Source organism: Spermophilus citellus (genome assembly GCF_964194105.1).
Source record: "Spermophilus citellus genome assembly, chromosome: 8".
In the NCBI taxonomy this organism is placed as follows: Eukaryota; Metazoa; Chordata; class Mammalia; order Rodentia; family Sciuridae; genus Spermophilus; species Spermophilus citellus.
The window spans coordinates 93,918,312-93,936,381 of record NC_138189.1 but is presented as its reverse complement, the minus strand read 5'-3'; the positions used below and the strand labels follow the sequence as shown (position 1 = coordinate 93,936,381).

The following is an 18,070-nucleotide window of genomic DNA, read 5'->3' as shown; positions in this document are numbered from 1 at the left end:
TTCTGTAACCCATTGATCATTCAGTAACATATTGTTCATTGTCCATGTGAAGTAGGATTTTTCCTTCCTTCTTTTATCATTGATTTCCAGTTTCATTCCATTATGATCTGATAGAGTGCATGGTATTATCTCAACCCCTTTGTATTTACCGAGGGTTGCCCTATGGCATAATATATGGTCTATTTTTGAGAAGGTTCCATGTGCTGCTGAGAAAAAAGTATATCCACTTGATGATGGTTGATATATTCTATATATGTCAGTTAAGTCTAGGTTATTGATAGTGATATTGAGGTCAATAGTTTCTTTATTCAACTTTTGTTTGGAGGATCTGTCCAATGGTGAGAGAGGTGTGTTGAAGTCACCCATGATTATTGTGTTGTGGTCTATTTGATTCTTGAACTTGAGGAGAGTTTGTTTTATGAACGTCGCAGCGCCATTATTTGGTGCATAAATATTGATAATTGTTATGTCTTGTTGGTGAATGGTTCCTTTTAACAGTATATAATGTCCTTCCTTATCCCTTTTGATTAACTTAGTCTTGAAGTCGATTTTATTCGATATGAGAATGGCCACGCCTGCTTGCTTATGAGGACCGTGTGCTTGGTATATTTTTTCCCAACCTTTTACCTTGAGTCTGTGTATTTCTTTTCCAATCAGATGTGTCTCCTGGATGCAACATATTGTTGGGTTTTTTTTTTAATCCATGTTACCAGCCTATGTCGCTTTATTGGAGAGTTTAAGCCATTAACGTTTAGAGTTACTATTGATATATGGTTTGTACTTCCTGCCATGTTTGATTATTTATCTTTTTTTTTTTTTCACCCTAATTTAGTTTGTTTCTCCATGATTAGCTTTCCCCCCTTCCTCTGTCTTTACCGAGGCACTTCCCGCTGATGGTTTTGGTTATTGTTTTCCATTTCTTCCTCGTGTAGAGTTTTGCTCAAGACGCTTTGCAATGCTGGTTTTCTGGCTACAAATTCTTTTAGCTTTTGTTTATCATGAAAGATTTTTATTTCGTTGTCGTATCTGAAGCTTAATTTTGCTGGATACAGAATTCTTGGTTGGCATCCATTGTCTTTCAGTGTTTGAAATACGTTGTTCCAGGATCTTCTCACTTTCAGCGTCTGTGATGAAAAATCCGTTGTCAACCTTATTGGTTTACCCCTAAATGTAATCTGTCTCTTTTCTCTTGTAGCTTTTAATATTTTCTCCTTGTTCTGTATATTGGATAGCTTCATAACAATGTGTCTTGGCGTTGGTCTGCTGTGGTTTTGTGTGCTCGGTGTCCTGTATGCATCTACAATTTGTATATCTGTTTCCTTTTTTATTTCTGGAAAGTTTTCTGTAATTATCTCATTCAGCAGGTTATTCATTCCCTTGGCATGAATCTCTGTGCCTTCCTCTACCCCGATGACTCGTAAGTTTGGTTTTTTTAAGTTATCCAAAATCTCTTGGATGTTTTTCTCGTGATTTTTTACCAGCCTATCTGAGTTGGCTAGACTCTTTTCAAGTTGATATATTTTGTCTTCATTATCTGACGTTCTGGCTTCTACTTGCTCCACTCTGTTAGTGATAGTCTCGATTGAGTTTTTAATTTGGTTTATCGTTTCCTTCATTTCTAGAATTATTGTTTGATTTTTTTTAATAATCTCTATCTCCTGATAAAGATTCTTAACTTCTTCTTTTATCTGTTTTTGTAATTCCTTTTCAATGTGATCTTTAAGGTTCCTTTCCATCTGTCTAAGGTGTTCCTTGAGTTCTTTATATGGCCATTTTTCTGATGACTCCAGGTCCTCCTGAATATTTAGGCTGTCCTGCATTGTTTGTACTCCTTTTCTTCCTTGCTTTTTTATGCTCATGATACTTCTTGTTCTGTTTGACTGCTGAGTTACTGTTTACTCTTATAAATTTATTTGATGCTTGGGAGGAGAGGTATTAGAGGGGAAGGGAAGAAGTCACTAAAGAGAGTGAGTGTAGGCAGGTGGGGTTCAAGAGAGGGGGAATAAGAAAGTTGAAAAGAAATGAATAGACAAAAGAGAAAAGTGAGATGAAAGAGAGAAAAAACGAAAAAATAAAAATTTAAAACTAACAAACAAAAAATTATAATGGTATTAAAAAATGGAAATTGAAGTTTAAAAAAAGAATAGTAATAATAATAGAATAAAAAGAATTAAAAAAAATTGAAACCATTGATAAGAAAGTTAAAGAACAACAACAACGTCAACTACAAAAAGTGAAAATAAAAAAAAAATACTAATAATAATCATTAAAAAAAAAATAATAATAATAATAAATGCAGTCATAGAGCTCGATTAACTTCTCTTCCAGTAGGTGGAGCTATGCCCGCTGGGCCAGGCTTCTCCTCTTGATAGGTGGAAACCGATCACTGTGCCTCAGCTCTTCTTCCCATTCTGTGCGAGTCTCCAGTCCTGAGTGCTTAGGTCCTTCTCTTGTGGTTCCTCAATCCAGGCCCCACTCGCCTGTGATGCTTACCACCTTACTGGCTACACGCCGGGTCTGCTGCTCCTGGGAGCCCTGTTTTCCAGGATGCCTGGGCACACCCTTTCTGTTTTCCTCCCTCGGACCCTACGTTTGTAGGGCTTGGGGCTGAGGACCCCCAGCGAGTTTGTTTGCCCTCAGGTAGCAACTCCCCTGGTAGCTGGTGCAAGGGACCTCTGTTGTCAGTCCTGGTGGGAGCGATAACCGCGTTTTTGGGCACCGCGCTAGTCCACGACCTTAGCAGCGCCGCCGCGGCCTCCGCTGCTCCTCGGCCCGGTGTCTAGCTCCTGGGGCCCAAGCGGCTGCCGCTGCGGCTCTCCAACCCCCTCCTCCGGAGCACGGGTCCCCTCGCAGGGGGATGCCCAACGACCCCAGAGCAGGCTCTGCCCCAAGGTGCAGCAGGGAACAGGCGACCGAGGCGCTTGAGGCCGTGGTCCAGCCTTCAGAGGACAGGGCTCGGCATGCAGCCCAATTCCAGTCTCTAGATGTGGCTGCTGGACCGTGTAGACAAGGCCATCAAGGCAGCATGCCGAAAGCAAATGGCGGCTCCCGCGGAGTGGGTTTTCGGCCCCGAAACCCCAGCCCAGCCAACAATTTCAGACCACTAACTCTCCCTGTATAGACATTATTCAAAAAAAAAAAAAAAAAAAAAGGGCGGGGTGTACTTAGCTTTCTTTGCCTCAGGTACTTAAGATCCACTGCTGATTACCCATTCAGCTTCTCCGCAGGGGGCGAAGTGAAAGAGGAAGCATATGGGCTCAAAGCGCCCGTGGCTCTGAACAGGAAAGCGTCCCGGAGCCAAGAGTCTTTTTTTCAATCTCTTTGTTTTTTCTGCTGCTTGTTCGGGTGGTTCACTACAGACTAATGGTGAAAGGAGCTCTAACAAGCTGCGCAAAGTCTCTATTAAAGCCGCTACTCTGAGCACCAGTTTCAGCACTTCAGCAACCCCCGTACGCAGCCCAGTTCGCTATTTCATAAAGGCTTGGTTAGATTCCCTTCACGTCGCCTCCTGCGCTGGGTGGGTGGGGGGCTGTTTGGCGTGCGGGCGGGGACCCTTATCGCAGCGCTGGGCCCGGCCGCCTGGGGCTGTTTGCAGAACCGGGCAGGCGGCGCCGGAGGCGCCGTTTGGCGGCGGCTGGCAGTGAGACTGAACCCCTGCACCGCGTGGCCAAGATTCACTCGTCTAGGACAAACTGTCACCTCTGATAAACTTACTGATTCCCGGCAGGTCTCCTTTCCACGGAATTTTGCTAGAAGTCCCTCCGTAGGTAGATTCTAGGTGTATTAATGGGTCTTTCTGAACGCGTTACTGTGGAGATACTGAAAATACTGCTTCTTCGCCGGCCGCCATGTTCCAAAGCCCCTGTTTTTGATTGATTAGAGCAGGTTAATTCTCTTGCGCAAACCATAACAAGTCATTGTATTAAAGAGAATGTAATGTGTTGATAGGTTTAAGTTATTTGATGACCTGCTTGCTGTTAGATGATGAGGAGAATGGGTTTCATTAACTACCAATCAAGTATATAATCATAGTTTTTGTTCTTTTGTTCTAAGTACATCCCCAAAGTACAGAAAGTAGTCTTTATTTTAGTGACTACAAGTATTATCCATTGTTTTTTTTTTTTTTTTAGAAAAACATCCTTTGTAGCTGTGTATTCACAATAATTTAGGGAAATAATTTGAATCATCCCGATCCTAAAGCTTGGAAATAATTTAGGGATGTTGTTTTCTCAACCTTATCTCTCATAATGTTAATTCAACGAAGAAGATGATGCATAGTTTCAGGGATGGTACCTCGAGTAGTTACTAACCAGTTCTCAGTCGCATCTTATGAAAAGCTTCCCAGAAGGTCATGGTTAAGGATGCTGAAGAATTCTGCTCTTTGTAAAAGCCTAAATCATTAAGCCAACTTGCCTGCAAAAGTCAGGAGACATCTTCAGAAGGCAATTCAGGTTTCACTAGTTTGAAACCCTGAGCTGTCTACAACCATTCCCACTTTTCTATAGTTTCAGATGGTCATGAAATTTCTTGATGGTGTTTCCCAGTAGGTGCAGAATATACATGATACTTTCAGAAAACTGGCAAATATTAAGGGTATTATAAACATTTAAAACTGAAATTGTTAAAGCTCTCTTAGGCTACATATTACTTCATCTAGGCAAATAAGCACAAGCTACCTATTGCATCTTCTTTTTTTTGCAAAGACCTAATCTTTCCTGCTTCTGAAGCATTGTCATGAAAGCTAACACATGGTGACAGCTGCTTTGTCATTGTGCTTTCCCACCCTGCTAACTTTTAAAACAGCATTCTACAAGGAGGATCCCTGATGTGCTCCTTGGTACATAACACAGTTTAAAAACAGAAACAAAACTGTCCTGGTAATTTAAGGTTAGGGAAGACCTTGCTGAAGAGCCATAACTCAGTCAACTTCAAACAGGGAAACCCCAATAAATCCTTTATTTTTAGACTTTCCAGGTTAGATAGCATTTTAAGAGGTATGTGACTGCAAAATTTGAAGTTAACTGCCTAGGATGTAAATTTCTTTCCTAAAGAAAAAGGAAGTATCATGGAGTGAGAGTGGAAAGAGGTGTGGTTGGCAAGATGGACAAGGGCCTGATCATGTAGGAGCTCAGTGGAAGTTAGATTGGTTAGCAATTATCACATAGTAAGTTGTTCCCAAACTTAGCAGCTTAAAACAAAAATCAACATTTATTATCGTCACCATTTCAGTGGATCAGGAATTCAGTGGTAGCTTAGCACTTATGGTTCAGCATCTGTCGGGAGATTATAGTGCAGATGTTGCCCAGGGCTAAAGGTTTTGAGGCTAGAGGATTTACTCCCAGGTTGTTCTCCCAGTTAGTAAGTTGGTTCTAGTTGTTGGTGGGAGATCTGAGTTTCTTCTCATGTGAGTTTCCACATGAGCGGCTGTTTGAGTGTCATCTAACATAGCAGCTCATTTCCTTCAGAGAAGATAATCCAAAAGAGAAAGCGATGCTATAGATTTAAAACCCTAGCCTTCAAAGTCATATACCAACCATCCCACATAATCAATACCTTAGAAGCAAACCTCTAAGCTCTCCTGCATTTAAAAGATGCGGAATTAGGCTCCAGTTTTTGAGAGAAGTGTCAAAGAATTTGCAGATGTACATTGAAACCACCACAGGCATTAAGAGGAATTTGTATTTCATTCTATTTTATCGGTTTGTCTTTTAAAAATATTTACTGAGCACATACTATGTGCTAAATTTTTTTTATAAGTATTAAATAAAGCCTCTCAGAATGACAGAAGAACACTTGTTCAAAAGAGAAGAAGAATATGGTAAGAGTCTCAAAGCATCTCTGCCTCTACTATATCTACTCACCTCCAATTTTCTCCTTTACCTCTGTAACTGGTCAGTCCACTTGGCAATCAGTGAGTCTCTGGGTTAAAGATTCCTCAACTGTAAAATGACAACTTCCTTTTCATCTGTAGCATTTCCAACTAGAAAAACAAGACAATTTCTTAATCATTGAAAGGTACTTAATGAGTTTTGCAAATATTGAATTAAAAGTAAGAACAAATAACATAATAATAGGTAATTTGCAGATATATTAATTTATAAACCATTAGAAGTTTTCATAATTTCCATGCTTGATTTCAGAGTAGTATATTTCAGAGACTATGATTTAGTTTATGCTTGATCTACAAAATTATCTAAGGAACAGCTTTAGCTGAGTGGTAATGTGTTAGGATTCATTGACATTTTTTATGTATCTATCTAGCTAAGAGATTTTCAATTTAAAAAAATAATTTAAGGACTTGAGAATTATTTTCAAATGCATTCTTAAATAGGCTTTTACTCATGTTGGGCAATATGTATTATTGATTCTGTATGAATCTATTTTATGTAATGTGTTATATTATCTACTCTTTGGGGGCAGGATCTATATTTGTTTCTTTCAAAAAACCTAGTCTAGTATGGCTCATAGTTATATTACTAACATAACTGGGAAAAAATAATATTATGTGTTTAAATTTTCTAAAATACAGGAAGATTCTAAATTTGGAAAAAAGTTATACCTATTTAATAAATCTATAAAAATAACTATTATCAATGACCTATAATACAGACTGAAAGAAACCACATCTAATCTTTTCAATCATGAAGTTTAATATAAATGCCTGAATACTAAATTATATTTTGAAGTACCAAAGTCCTATTAATATTTCTAAATCTCACTTCTTATCAGGATTATGATGAAAATCTTCTTTCCACTCTGCTAGACTATAGTCTGGCCACTTTCCATGTCATCCTCTTCATTCCTGGCAATGTCATTTCCTTAAAATGCAAATGTGTTCATGGTGAACCCCTGTTTAAAACCCAGTGATTCCCAAGGTGTTAAAAATAAAATCCAGACTCCCCAGCACGGCAGATGGGACTGTTTTCTGCCTATCTTCTACCTCCTCTCCCCTCTAGCATTGAATTATTTGTAGGTCCCCATTTGTCCTACATGTTCTCATCTCATACTATTTCTTCTGTCTGAAACACCTTTTCTGCTTCTGGGTCTAACTTAGGTGTTTCCATGACTCAGTTCACACTGAGTCACTCCCAGTAACATCCTTCAGATACAATTTCCTTAGAAAGTTGAGTTCTGTGTCCTTTATCTATGTCTTCCTCATATCCAATATATCACTTTAAAAAATAAAAAATTATTTATTTAATTAATTATTTAATAAACTAATGTGTTCACTGAACTGTCATTTGCTAATTTGTTCATCTTAGCTCTGGACTGTGAGTTCTTACAAACAGATATTTTTATTTTTTGTCTCTGAATCACTAAGGCTAAACAACAATTTCTGACAGTGAAGAGTCACCAAACACATTTTCTGTTGAATAAATATAAATGAATGACAGATAATTAGTAATTTCCTACAGGCAGGGTTAATGTTCAAAATATTTAATGATTAGTTGCTAGAGGTACTTGTGGGTTATGTCAGAATACTCTTAACAACTGCTGATGCTGTGCTTCTTGTACCCACCAATATCAACCCCAGCTGTAGGGATCTTTGACTTTTTTTTTTATATCAACATGAGAAACTATATATACTTTCATAACTACTTGTGTTTGGACTATTTTAGAAAAACATTGAGACATAATATATGGGCAAGTGCCTTAATGCATGTACACAGAGACCAATTATGCTGTGTGGTTAAGTCACTTATGTGTGAAGATGAATGCTTTCCTGTAAAATTTACAATGGTGTTAATGTGCTGCTGGGCTTTGTCCTAATTACTCAGAGGAGTGTTCACATTCTCCAATGGGATATTTCTTGTTAAGTAGCAGTATGGTAAGAAAGGATCATTTGCACATCTTTAGAATCTGCATTAAATCTTTATTGTCTCATTTCATGTGTTTTATATCAGTAAACAATTCCCTCATCTCTTAACCAGTGTTGCCTTAGCTCATGTTTCCTTTTTTTATGTACCCTATTGCAAATTCTGCAAAAACTGATTAATACCATGTTTCTATTCTCCTCTCCTACCACTCCAAGCCAAAGTATTCATTTTAGAAAGAGTAAACTTTTTAAAATACAGATGCAATCATGGTACTTCCTACCCCAAACCAATCAACCATTCTGCATCACTTATAAAAAAATTTCTTTGGGTGCTTTCAAAAAAATGAGTTTTGTAAAAAGTGCATGTGTTTGGGCTTTGTACATGGAGACTCCAGTTTGGTAGGAGTAGGGTGGTAGAGTGGTACCTAGACATTTCTAACAGTTTCTAGAGGAGATTCTATCTCATAGCCAGGTTGAGGACTCCTCAGCTACAGATAAAGTCCCAACTCCATTACAAGAAGGTTATTCATGAACAATAATTAGCTATGAGATTTTGGCCAAATTGCCTATGTATTGGACCTTAGCTGCTTCATTTTAGTAGGGGAAATAGTGCTAATGTTGCAGCACTATGCTAAGTATTAGAGATAGGGTTGGGTCATGAATCATCCAAACTGAGATACGCCAGGACATTTTGCATAAATGTGGGCTATTCTAGGCAAATTGGGGCATGCAGTCACTATAATTTGAAAACATATATTGAATGCATTTCTCACAGTGGCTAATGTAGCAGAAGCTCAGTGGATCATTTTTATTTTTGTTCTTAATATTTGTTTTCCTCCTCTGCTGGAAGCCCAGGAACAGAAGGTTATGATACAATGCACACAAATGATATTTGTGATGTACTGTCACCAAAATCTTAAAAGTTTCCTATCATGGTCCTCTCCCCTCTGTTTACTATATTTTATAAGCCTTGACTTCTCTCCCCTTTCCTCTTTCTCCCTCTCCTTCTCTCTCTCTCTCTTTTCTTTCTACCACTCTACATTCCTTTAATACTTGCAGGTCCCAAGGCAAGAATGCAAAAGGGACCCACTTATAATTTTTAAAATTATAAAATATAGATTGAACTAACAAACTTTTAAATAAGTGTTCTATTTTGATAACTACTAAAACAACATGGCAAATCCATATATAGACTTCTGCACCGTTCCACACAAGAACTATGGTGAGAGGAGTGCCAAGCCTGGACCTTGACCTATGGCCAGCCCCTCTGCTCTTCTTATCCCTGGCTTCATCTGCATTTCAGGACCACCAGCCTATTCAAGCTCTGTTCATCTCCTACTTCCACTCTCCCTAGTAAGCAACTCTTAGGGTGTGTATTTGATTCCCGTTGCTACTGTAACAAATTACTACAAGTTCAATGGCTTAAAACCACAACGAATTTTTCTCTTCTAGTTTTGGAAATTAAACTTACTAGGTTTAATCCAAAGGTTGGCATTGTTGTTTCCTCCTGGAGATGTTAGGTAAGAGTCTATTTTTCTTGACAGTTCCAACTTCTGGATCTGTATTCCTTGAATCATAACCCCTTCCTCCATCTTTAAAGCCCATGGTGTAGCGTCTTCTCTCCCTCTGAACTCTTACTTCCCTCTCATGAAGACCCTTGCAAAGGCATTGAGCCCATTTGGCTACTCCAGGTGTCGAGGTCTTTAATTTAATCATGTCTGCAAAGTTCCTTTTATCATATAAGGTAGTTTACATGTTCCAAAGATGAGGATATTGATATATATGAGGCCCTTTATTTAGCTAACCAAAGAACCCTTGGGAGGATGACAAGGAAGAAGTCTGAGGAAGCATTGGGAACATACTCAAGGACACTTAGGCAGGCAATTCTGGGCAGCCAGGTGTGTGAGGGGTGGCCTGGAAGTCAGGAAACACTGGGGTCATAGTGGGCATGTCTCCTTGGCCCTTAGCAATTGCTGCCTTGTTCAGCCAGAGGAGGTTCTGCTACAGCTCACCACCCAGGGCTGGGGCTGTTGTAGACACACAGGCCAAAGGATGGTTCATTTCCTTTCTCTGTCAATCTGGAAACCACTGTCTATTTTCCTTTCTCCTGATCTAGCTATAAGATTCCGTTAGAGGAAAAATGTCAGCCAATTGCTGTACTCGATTAAAAGTTCTTTTTCTCTTTTTGCATCCCTGCCTTTTACTTGTCATGAAAGATCCCATTCCACACCCACTCATTGTTTGTAACCATTTTCCCTGGCTTTCCCTTCCTTTGAATCTCTAATTCCATCCTTCCGCCACCTCTTCATTGTTCTTAAAATATACAAGATTTCACCTGCTTGCTGTGTTTAAAAAGTATGCTATGGAGCCAGCAAATTATTCCTGAATCCTACAACATTGTTAATTCACTCTTCTTATAATATTTCTTTTTTAAGTTTTAAATTTTCATCTACCATTTGAAGCCTGCAGATTTTCTTTTATAATCAAATTTAAAAATTACTTATTTTGCTTGTACACTCTGTATATATTTTGCTGGATTTGGGGCATTTGAATACTATTTCCACAGTCATAGAGTATATAGAAGAATTTTTATGTCAATAAAATAATTTTACAATGCTATTTTTCTCCTTTTAAGTTAAAAATGTCTCTGAATATTCACCTCTGTTTTTACGAATTCTTGTTAATGCATGGAAAATTTGAGGAAATTATCAATGTTTTAAGATTCTTGTGGTTTTGAGAGAATTGCTGGGTTTTGAGAGTTTATGAATTATTACACAAGCTTTATTTTTAAATAATTTTTTGGTGTTTCTTCTTTTCTTAATGGGGCTTATATTATTCCTACGGATCTAATGAAAAGGTAACCTACCAATTTAAACTTAGTTTTAGAATAATGTTGTAAATTTAAGTGAATTTTTGCCCAAGTCCATAATAATGTAATATTCCTGTAATGTGAGGACATGTGTGTTCCTCTTGTTCGCTGTTTTTCAGTGTTGACTTAGCTACTAGCAGCTGGATTTTGATAATCAATTAATTAAATAATTACAAAAATGGTAATATTTCAGAATGATTTTAAAATAATAAAATCATGTTCAGTACAGGCCATCAGGCCATGCTATTTCAATCAGAATGGTAAGATACAGATTTTTTTTTTTAACTTTCAATCAAATTTGCAATTTCTTCTAGCCTATTCTGGTATAAGCAATAATTTATACCCATAAGAATACTAACTAAATTGTTTATATTCAAGGCAATACAGGTCTGTTTAAATAGTTTATGAATTGATAAATACAGAGGGCATTATATATTATTTTATATATAGTGAGAATTCTGTATGCTCTATAGACTATCTACATAGCATAGAACTATGTAGATTAAGATAAACAAGTATCTTCAGCAGTTTTGGGAGATGAAAAATGTGAATCTTTGGTATTAAAGTGAGAAAAATATTTTCACTCTGTTATTTTCTCCTCATTTCTTTTTTTTCATGACATTTTTTAACTTTTAATTTTTTTGAGTAAAAGAGGATTCTAATTTATTTGAAAATATTTCATGAATTTGCTGTTAGAATTGCAAGCATAAATTCATAAGTATAATAGAGAAGTAATAGTTACTTCTCATTTATTTATTTCTGTATGAATTGTTTGAGGGAATTGGTCAACGGTGATCTAGTCTCATAATAGTAATGACATAAATGATTTATTCAGTGTGAAGGTATGCTATGTAGCTTCGTCATTTGAAAGGTTTACTTCATAATGTCTCTTTCCTTGTGCTATTTTCTTCCATGGCTTAAGCTTTATAAATGATTAAAGCTGTCATCTTTTTTATCATTTGTTCTCAGAATGGCTTCACTCCCTTATACATGGCTGCTCAGGAGAATCACATTGATGTTGTAAAATATTTACTGGAAAATGGAGCTAATCAGAGCACTGCTACAGAGGTAAGACTGCCAGTCCAAGTCTTAAGTTCTTTGATTATAATGTCCATGTTCTTTATACCAGTTGCAAAAGCTCTCCATTAACTTTTCTAAAACATGCTGGCAATACTTATATTATAATTACAGAGTGGCTATGAAGAAATGACCCAGGCTTGTGCACACAGTTCCATGAGTTTATGCCTTCACTTTAGATTCACGGCCACTTATTCTTACATGAAATCATGCCTGTGTCAATTTGGGGTATTCTACTTTTGCAATCTTTATACCATTTTAAAAGTAGATTACCATGAATCAGAATCATTCCTTTTTATCAATATTTTATCTGGTTAAATTCAATACAATTCCTTGAAGGAACAATTTCTCACCATCAGAAATAATTCATAAGTATTTGTGTTACCACAATTTTCTGAGGAAAATGTCACTAAAATGCTATTTATACTGAAACTGGAATATGACATATGTGTGTAACTCTGTTTATGGCAACCACTAAATACCATGATTGACATCAGTCCAGTTTCAAAGAGTTCATTCAGGACATTTAATCCTACGAGGGATTGGGAGGGGGCAGGGACTCTCAGAACACTACTTTTCTTTCCTACACATGTCCACTTCATAAGAAGATTTTACTTTGTATTTTCCATCTCATTTTAGCTTAGGCAGATGCAGGGGCAAAGTCCAGTGATTTTCCAAGACAGTAGTTTCTAGGTGTTGCTCCTGAAGCCCTTGAGCTTGGAGAAAATGCCTTGGGGACTCTTGGAGAGCTGGGAGTGGGTGATGTGGGAGAGGAGAGGAAGGAGCCTCCACCTCCACTTTTCCCTCCTCACCTATTTTAACCAGAGTATTCAGGCTTTGTTTTTCCTGTTTCCTATTTTCTAGCTCCACTGATACAATTTTACAACTCCAGGCCTGAAATGAAATAGGACTGCTTGAATCTTGTAACCCAGAAACCATCTTGATAATTTTTAATGTTGAATATGGCTTCCTTTCCAGACAATTAAATCTTTAGGTTAAATGAACATGAACTTCTTTCTACACAACAATGGAAGTCATTAAATCTATTAAATCCACTTCCAGGCTGTTTGGGAGAAAACTTTTTATGGAGCCAATCAAAATCACTTTCTGACAGTTTATTTCCATTTAAAAAATCCCAATAAATCACTCTTAATAAGAACACATTTCCTACTTATAATCAGAAAACGCAGCTGCCCAATCTGAAATGATTCCATATTCTTTGTTCAGAACAGACAGATTTTGCACTCTTGCCATAGGAGTACAAAGTGATTGTTATGATTTGGGGCCTTTTTTTTCCTGAGACGCTAATTCTGTCCATGTGAATATCTTCAGGCAAAGCTTGGGTAACAAAGAGACTGTATCTCTGAGAAATATACCAAAATAAGGAAATCTCTCTAATGTTTTATTCTTTCACTTAAAAGACAGAATCACTTACCAGGCGAAACTTGTACACCAGAGCCCTCTTAGTCACCATATAGACTTAATGTCTCTAGTGGAAGATTAGGTAAACTCAGCTTGCCGGACATTCTCAGCTGACTCAGGCTCTTCTGGTCTAGACCTTTGCAGCATTTCAGTCTGATTCCAAAAATACCCCTTTTATGTACTCTGCTTTGGTAGAGGCAATGTTACATGGTGACCCAAAGAAACTTAAAACCCTCTCTGGTTTCTGTACCAAGATGCAACTTTTGCAAATGAACGGGATTTTTGAATCCTAGCTTAAACACATGCATACCTTATTTGTTTCATTTTAAAAATCACCTTAATAACTAAATTTAGCTTTTCCTGGTTGAATGTATAAAAGTTTAATTCATTAATACACTAGCACTGACCCTTATGATTATCAAAGAACACACATATGGACTAAACTTTATACATTGCATTTTTTTTTTTGAGCTCTACTCCCAGGTTACATATTTATTACAAGGAGAAAATCACTTTCCTAATGTGAACTGAGGAAAAAGAAAAATAAATCACTTACTTTATTTTTATTTATTTATTTTTGTTGGCAACATATCTTTCCCAAATTTCATTGTAATGATTCACATGCGTTAAACCGTTGCATATACATTGCATTTTAAATCCATCATTTCTGTTTAAAAAAATGTTTGTAGTGGCATATGGTTGGTTGTCATTTGGTATGTTATGCTGCATTGCTAAATATCTGCTATAATCTCATGGGCACAGATGTGGTTATGCCTAAAGGAGACACCTTGAACTGGTTGTTAGTAATAATTTGCAAAAATTAATTACTAATCAAGACACTATGCCCACTTTAAAAATCAGATAATTATGGAATCATTGAACATGGCAGTGAAACTCATGTGTATGATGAAATATTTAAAGCTGCAAATTTCTCATGACTATAGCAGTTAGCATTGATAAATAAATGATGAAAAATGAAGCAACTGAAATTTAACCTGGATTTCCTTGAGTTAGTTGAGATATTTCAACATATCATTCCAAATGAGGTATAGATTGGAATAAAATCCAATAAAACTTGGGTGGAGATCTAGAATTACATTCTCCAAAGAGGTTCACTGTCCCTCCAGTACCATTTTTATATTTCTCTGCTCTTCCTTCTTCCTGATGTTGCCAAAATTGAAGGCTGATATCTCTCTAATAAAGTTCCATTCTGAGAGCAAATGCTTCATCTCCAAGAAAAAAAAAAACAAAGTTTACACTTTTTAAAATATAAGCTATCACAGTGTTTCAAGAGGTAATAAAATATGTATATGATAATGACACTATGTTTTCCCTGTTCAACGATTGCTTAATCTGTGCCTAAATTATAAATTTAAGCTAGCTGCCGTTTTTCATCTTCAGACACAACATTCTTTACTCTTTCATTCTGTTAAGTAATGAGTTATTGCTAATTCTAATTCTAATCTTACTAAAAAGAAAAAAAATTACTTATTGGGGTTAGTACTGCATACATAATGTGATATATTTGAGAAAAATTATTTTCCTTCAAAAGGCTTCACTTAACATTCTAAAATTATTATTGAAAACAAATTTAGTAGTTACATTGTGGTAAATTACCATTGTCTCTATAATGCAATCTTTAAATGTATAACCTCCTTTTCAAACTTTTTTTTCCTATTATTTATTTATTTATTTATTTGGTATCAGGGATGGAACCCAGGGGAGCTTAACCACCAAGCCACATCCCCCGTCCTTTATTTATTTATTTATTTATTATTTTTTAAACTTTGAGATAGATCTTGCTAAATTGCTTAGGGCTTCATTAAATTACTGAGGCTGACTTTGAACTTGGAATCTTCTTGTCTCAGCCTCCCTACCTGCTAGGACTACAAGTGTGCTCCACTGTTCCTGGCTCTTGACCATGTATCTTGACCTCTCTTCTGTATATGAATGGAAATATTTAAGATTTGTTTCTAAACTTTTGGGAATCAAGGAGGTTTTTTAACAGAAATATAGCCCAGAATATCTATTTTTTTCTATTTACCGATCACCTTTCCAGGAACTAAAGACTTGTTTTTAAAGAGAAAACATGACGTTCCAAGTTGTCTAGCACAGTTGTCTTTTTACCCCTAAGCTCCTTCTAATTTTGTATTATCTGTACTGTTGTTTGCTTAGCACTCTTTTTAACTTTAGATTTCAAAAATCAGTTTATAAATGTTTTATAGAATATATATTTTATATCTAAATGCTCTTAAATAAAATTTAGTTTAGAACAAAATTAATGATTATCCTAATTTGCCAAAGAGTTTTAGATCACATTATGTCCAAAACTTCCAAAATTGGATTGGTAATAGCCATTCCATCCACAATGGTTATCATTTTCCCAGCCAATACAGAGACATTGAGCAACTTGCATAGTTGATCGGGTGTGTGTGTGTGTGTGTGTGTGTGTGTGTGTGTGTGGTGGTGGTTACCATATTTGTGATTCTCAGTCAGATTTAAGTTCCACTCTATCTTAAGTTCCACTCTTATCTTCCCACATTTTCCTTCTCATAACCAGGCATTCCTTAGGGTTTGTTCTAATTTTTATTTCCCATTAAAATCATACAAGTGATCAATACAAAAAAAACAATTACAACAACAAAAACATACAGGTGATCACATTCCAGCTTCAAAAAAATCACACCCTTTAGGTAGTGTGCTTTGTTAGGATACATCTTTTAAAGAAATCTATAGAATAGAATTTAGGAAAGAAATCTGATTAACTTAGTCCACAGCGTGACAAATGACTAATTATGATCTGCTTCTGATCTTGCTTATCAGTGTTCATCACTACCTTAAAATTTAGAGACACCACTGCTTGGAGCTGAAACCTAAGAATCTGGATGTTAACGGAAGATATTTTTCTTCCTCGATTTTGCCAGGATGGCTTTACTCCTCTAGCTGTGGCCCTCCAGCAAGGACACAATCAGGCAGTGGCCATCCTCTTGGAGAATGACACCAAAGGCAAAGTAAGGCTGCCAGCTCTGCACATTGCAGCTAGGAAAGACGACACCAAATCTGCGGCACTCCTGCTTCAGAATGACCACAACGCTGACGTCCAATCCAAGGTAAAAGCTGAGTGCATCTGTTTAAAGGAACTCTGTGCTGCCAGATTCTTCCTGGGGAGTGATAAAGAAGTAGGCCCCGGTGATAATGCAAAATTACTCCTGCTCATGAAAAGAGATAAAATTACTTTCAGAGGTATTTCAGAAAGATGGGGTATTTGGGTACACTAGAAAAAAAATTAAATGCGAGATAATTTTCTTTAAATGATGAGGATTGGCTATTGAGAAATTTGCTTCCTTCTGTTTACAGTCATAAATAATAGAAAAAGAATCAGAAAGAAACAACTGTATTGCATAGTGTTTGGGGACTTTTTTCTGAGTAGACTACATTTTGGCATGTTGGAATAGTATCCCCAGTTCAGCAAGCAGATTGACTGTTTCCTTAATTTTGCACTGTGTAATGTTTTCCCTCTTTTTTCCATACAACACTGCTTCAGATGATGGTGAATAGGACAACCGAGGTACAGTATTGTGATTACACCAAAATTTGCCTTATTTTTATTTATTTTTAATTTTTACCCAGTTAGAATAAATGCTCACTAATTCATACTAATGATTAAAATTTCCATGAATGGGAAATCATTTAGAAATTTTTCTTATAATTAAGGAAAATTGATAGTTCAAATATATTTAATGCAACATCTATTTGACTTGTTATTAAATCAACGAAATTATTTAAGTACACATTTAAAGTTTATGAGACTAGACCATGAAATAAAATTCTTCCTTAACATATTTTTTTATTGGTTGTTCACAACATTACAAAGCTCTTGACATATCATATTTCATACATTAGATTGAAGTGGGTTATGAACCCCCAATTTTACCCCAAATGCAGATTGCAGAATCACATCGGTTACACATCCACAATTTTACATAATGCCCTATTAGTAATTGTTGTATTCTGCTACCTTTCCTATCCCCTACTATCCCCCCTCCCCTCCCCTCCCATCTTCTCTCTCTACCCCATCTACTGTAATTCATTTCTCTCCTTGTTTATTTTCCCATTCCCCTCATAACCTCTTATATGTAATTTTGTATAGCAATGAGGGTCTCCCTTCATTTCCATGCAATTTCCCTTTTCTCTCCCTTTCCCTCCCATCTCATGTCTCTGTTTAATGTTAATCTTTTCTTCCTACTCTTCCTCCCTGCTCTGTTCATAGTTGCTCTCATTATATCAAAGAAGACATTTGGTATTTGTTTTTTAGGGATTGGCTAGCTTCACTAAGCATAATCTGCTCTAGTGCCATCCATTTCCCTGCAAATTCTATGATTTTGTCATTTTTTATTGCTGCATAGTACTCCATTGTGTATAGATGCCACATTTTTTTTTATCCATTCATCTATTGAAGGGCATCTGGGTTGGTTCCACAGTCTAGCTACCGTGAATTGTGCTGCTATGAACATTGATGTGGCAGTATCCCTGTAGCATGCTCTTTCAAGGTCTTCAGGGAATAGTCCAAGAAGGGCAATAGCAGGGTCAAATGGTGGCTCCATTCCCAGCTTTCCCAGGAATCTCCAAACTGCTCTCCAAATTGGCCGCACCAATTTGCAGTCCCACCAGCAATGTACAAGTGTACCCTTTTCTCCACATCCTCGCCAGCACTTGTTGTTTGACTTCATAGTGGCTGCCAATCTTACTGGAGTGAGATGGTATCTTAGGGTGGTTTTGATTTGCATTTCTCTGACTGCTAGAGATGGAGAGCATTTTTTCATGTCCTTGTTGATTGATTGTATATCCTCCTCTGAGAAGTGTCTGTTCATGTTCTTGGCCCATTT

The 18,070-nt window shown here is 36.8% G+C and overlaps 1 protein-coding gene across 20 annotated transcripts in view; it reads left to right on the top strand.

Annotated features, from left to right (window-relative positions):
- The window catches only part of ANK2 (ankyrin 2), a 673,244-nt gene that overhangs the window by 516,532 nt on the left and 138,642 nt on the right, over window positions 1-18,070 (top strand). For 11 of the 20 annotated variants that reach the window (XM_081303451.1, XM_081303454.1, XM_081303447.1 and 8 more), the window contains exons 5-7: window positions 11,655-11,753; window positions 16,109-16,294; window positions 16,729-16,752. In XM_081303451.1, the coding sequence (XP_081159577.1) occupies window positions 11,655-11,753; window positions 16,109-16,294; window positions 16,729-16,752 (309 nt within the window). The remainder of the gene's footprint in view (window positions 1-11,654; window positions 11,754-16,108; window positions 16,295-16,728; window positions 16,753-18,070) is intronic. The other 9 variants (XM_081303463.1, XM_081303449.1, XM_081303448.1 and 6 more) reach the window with 1 other exon arrangement.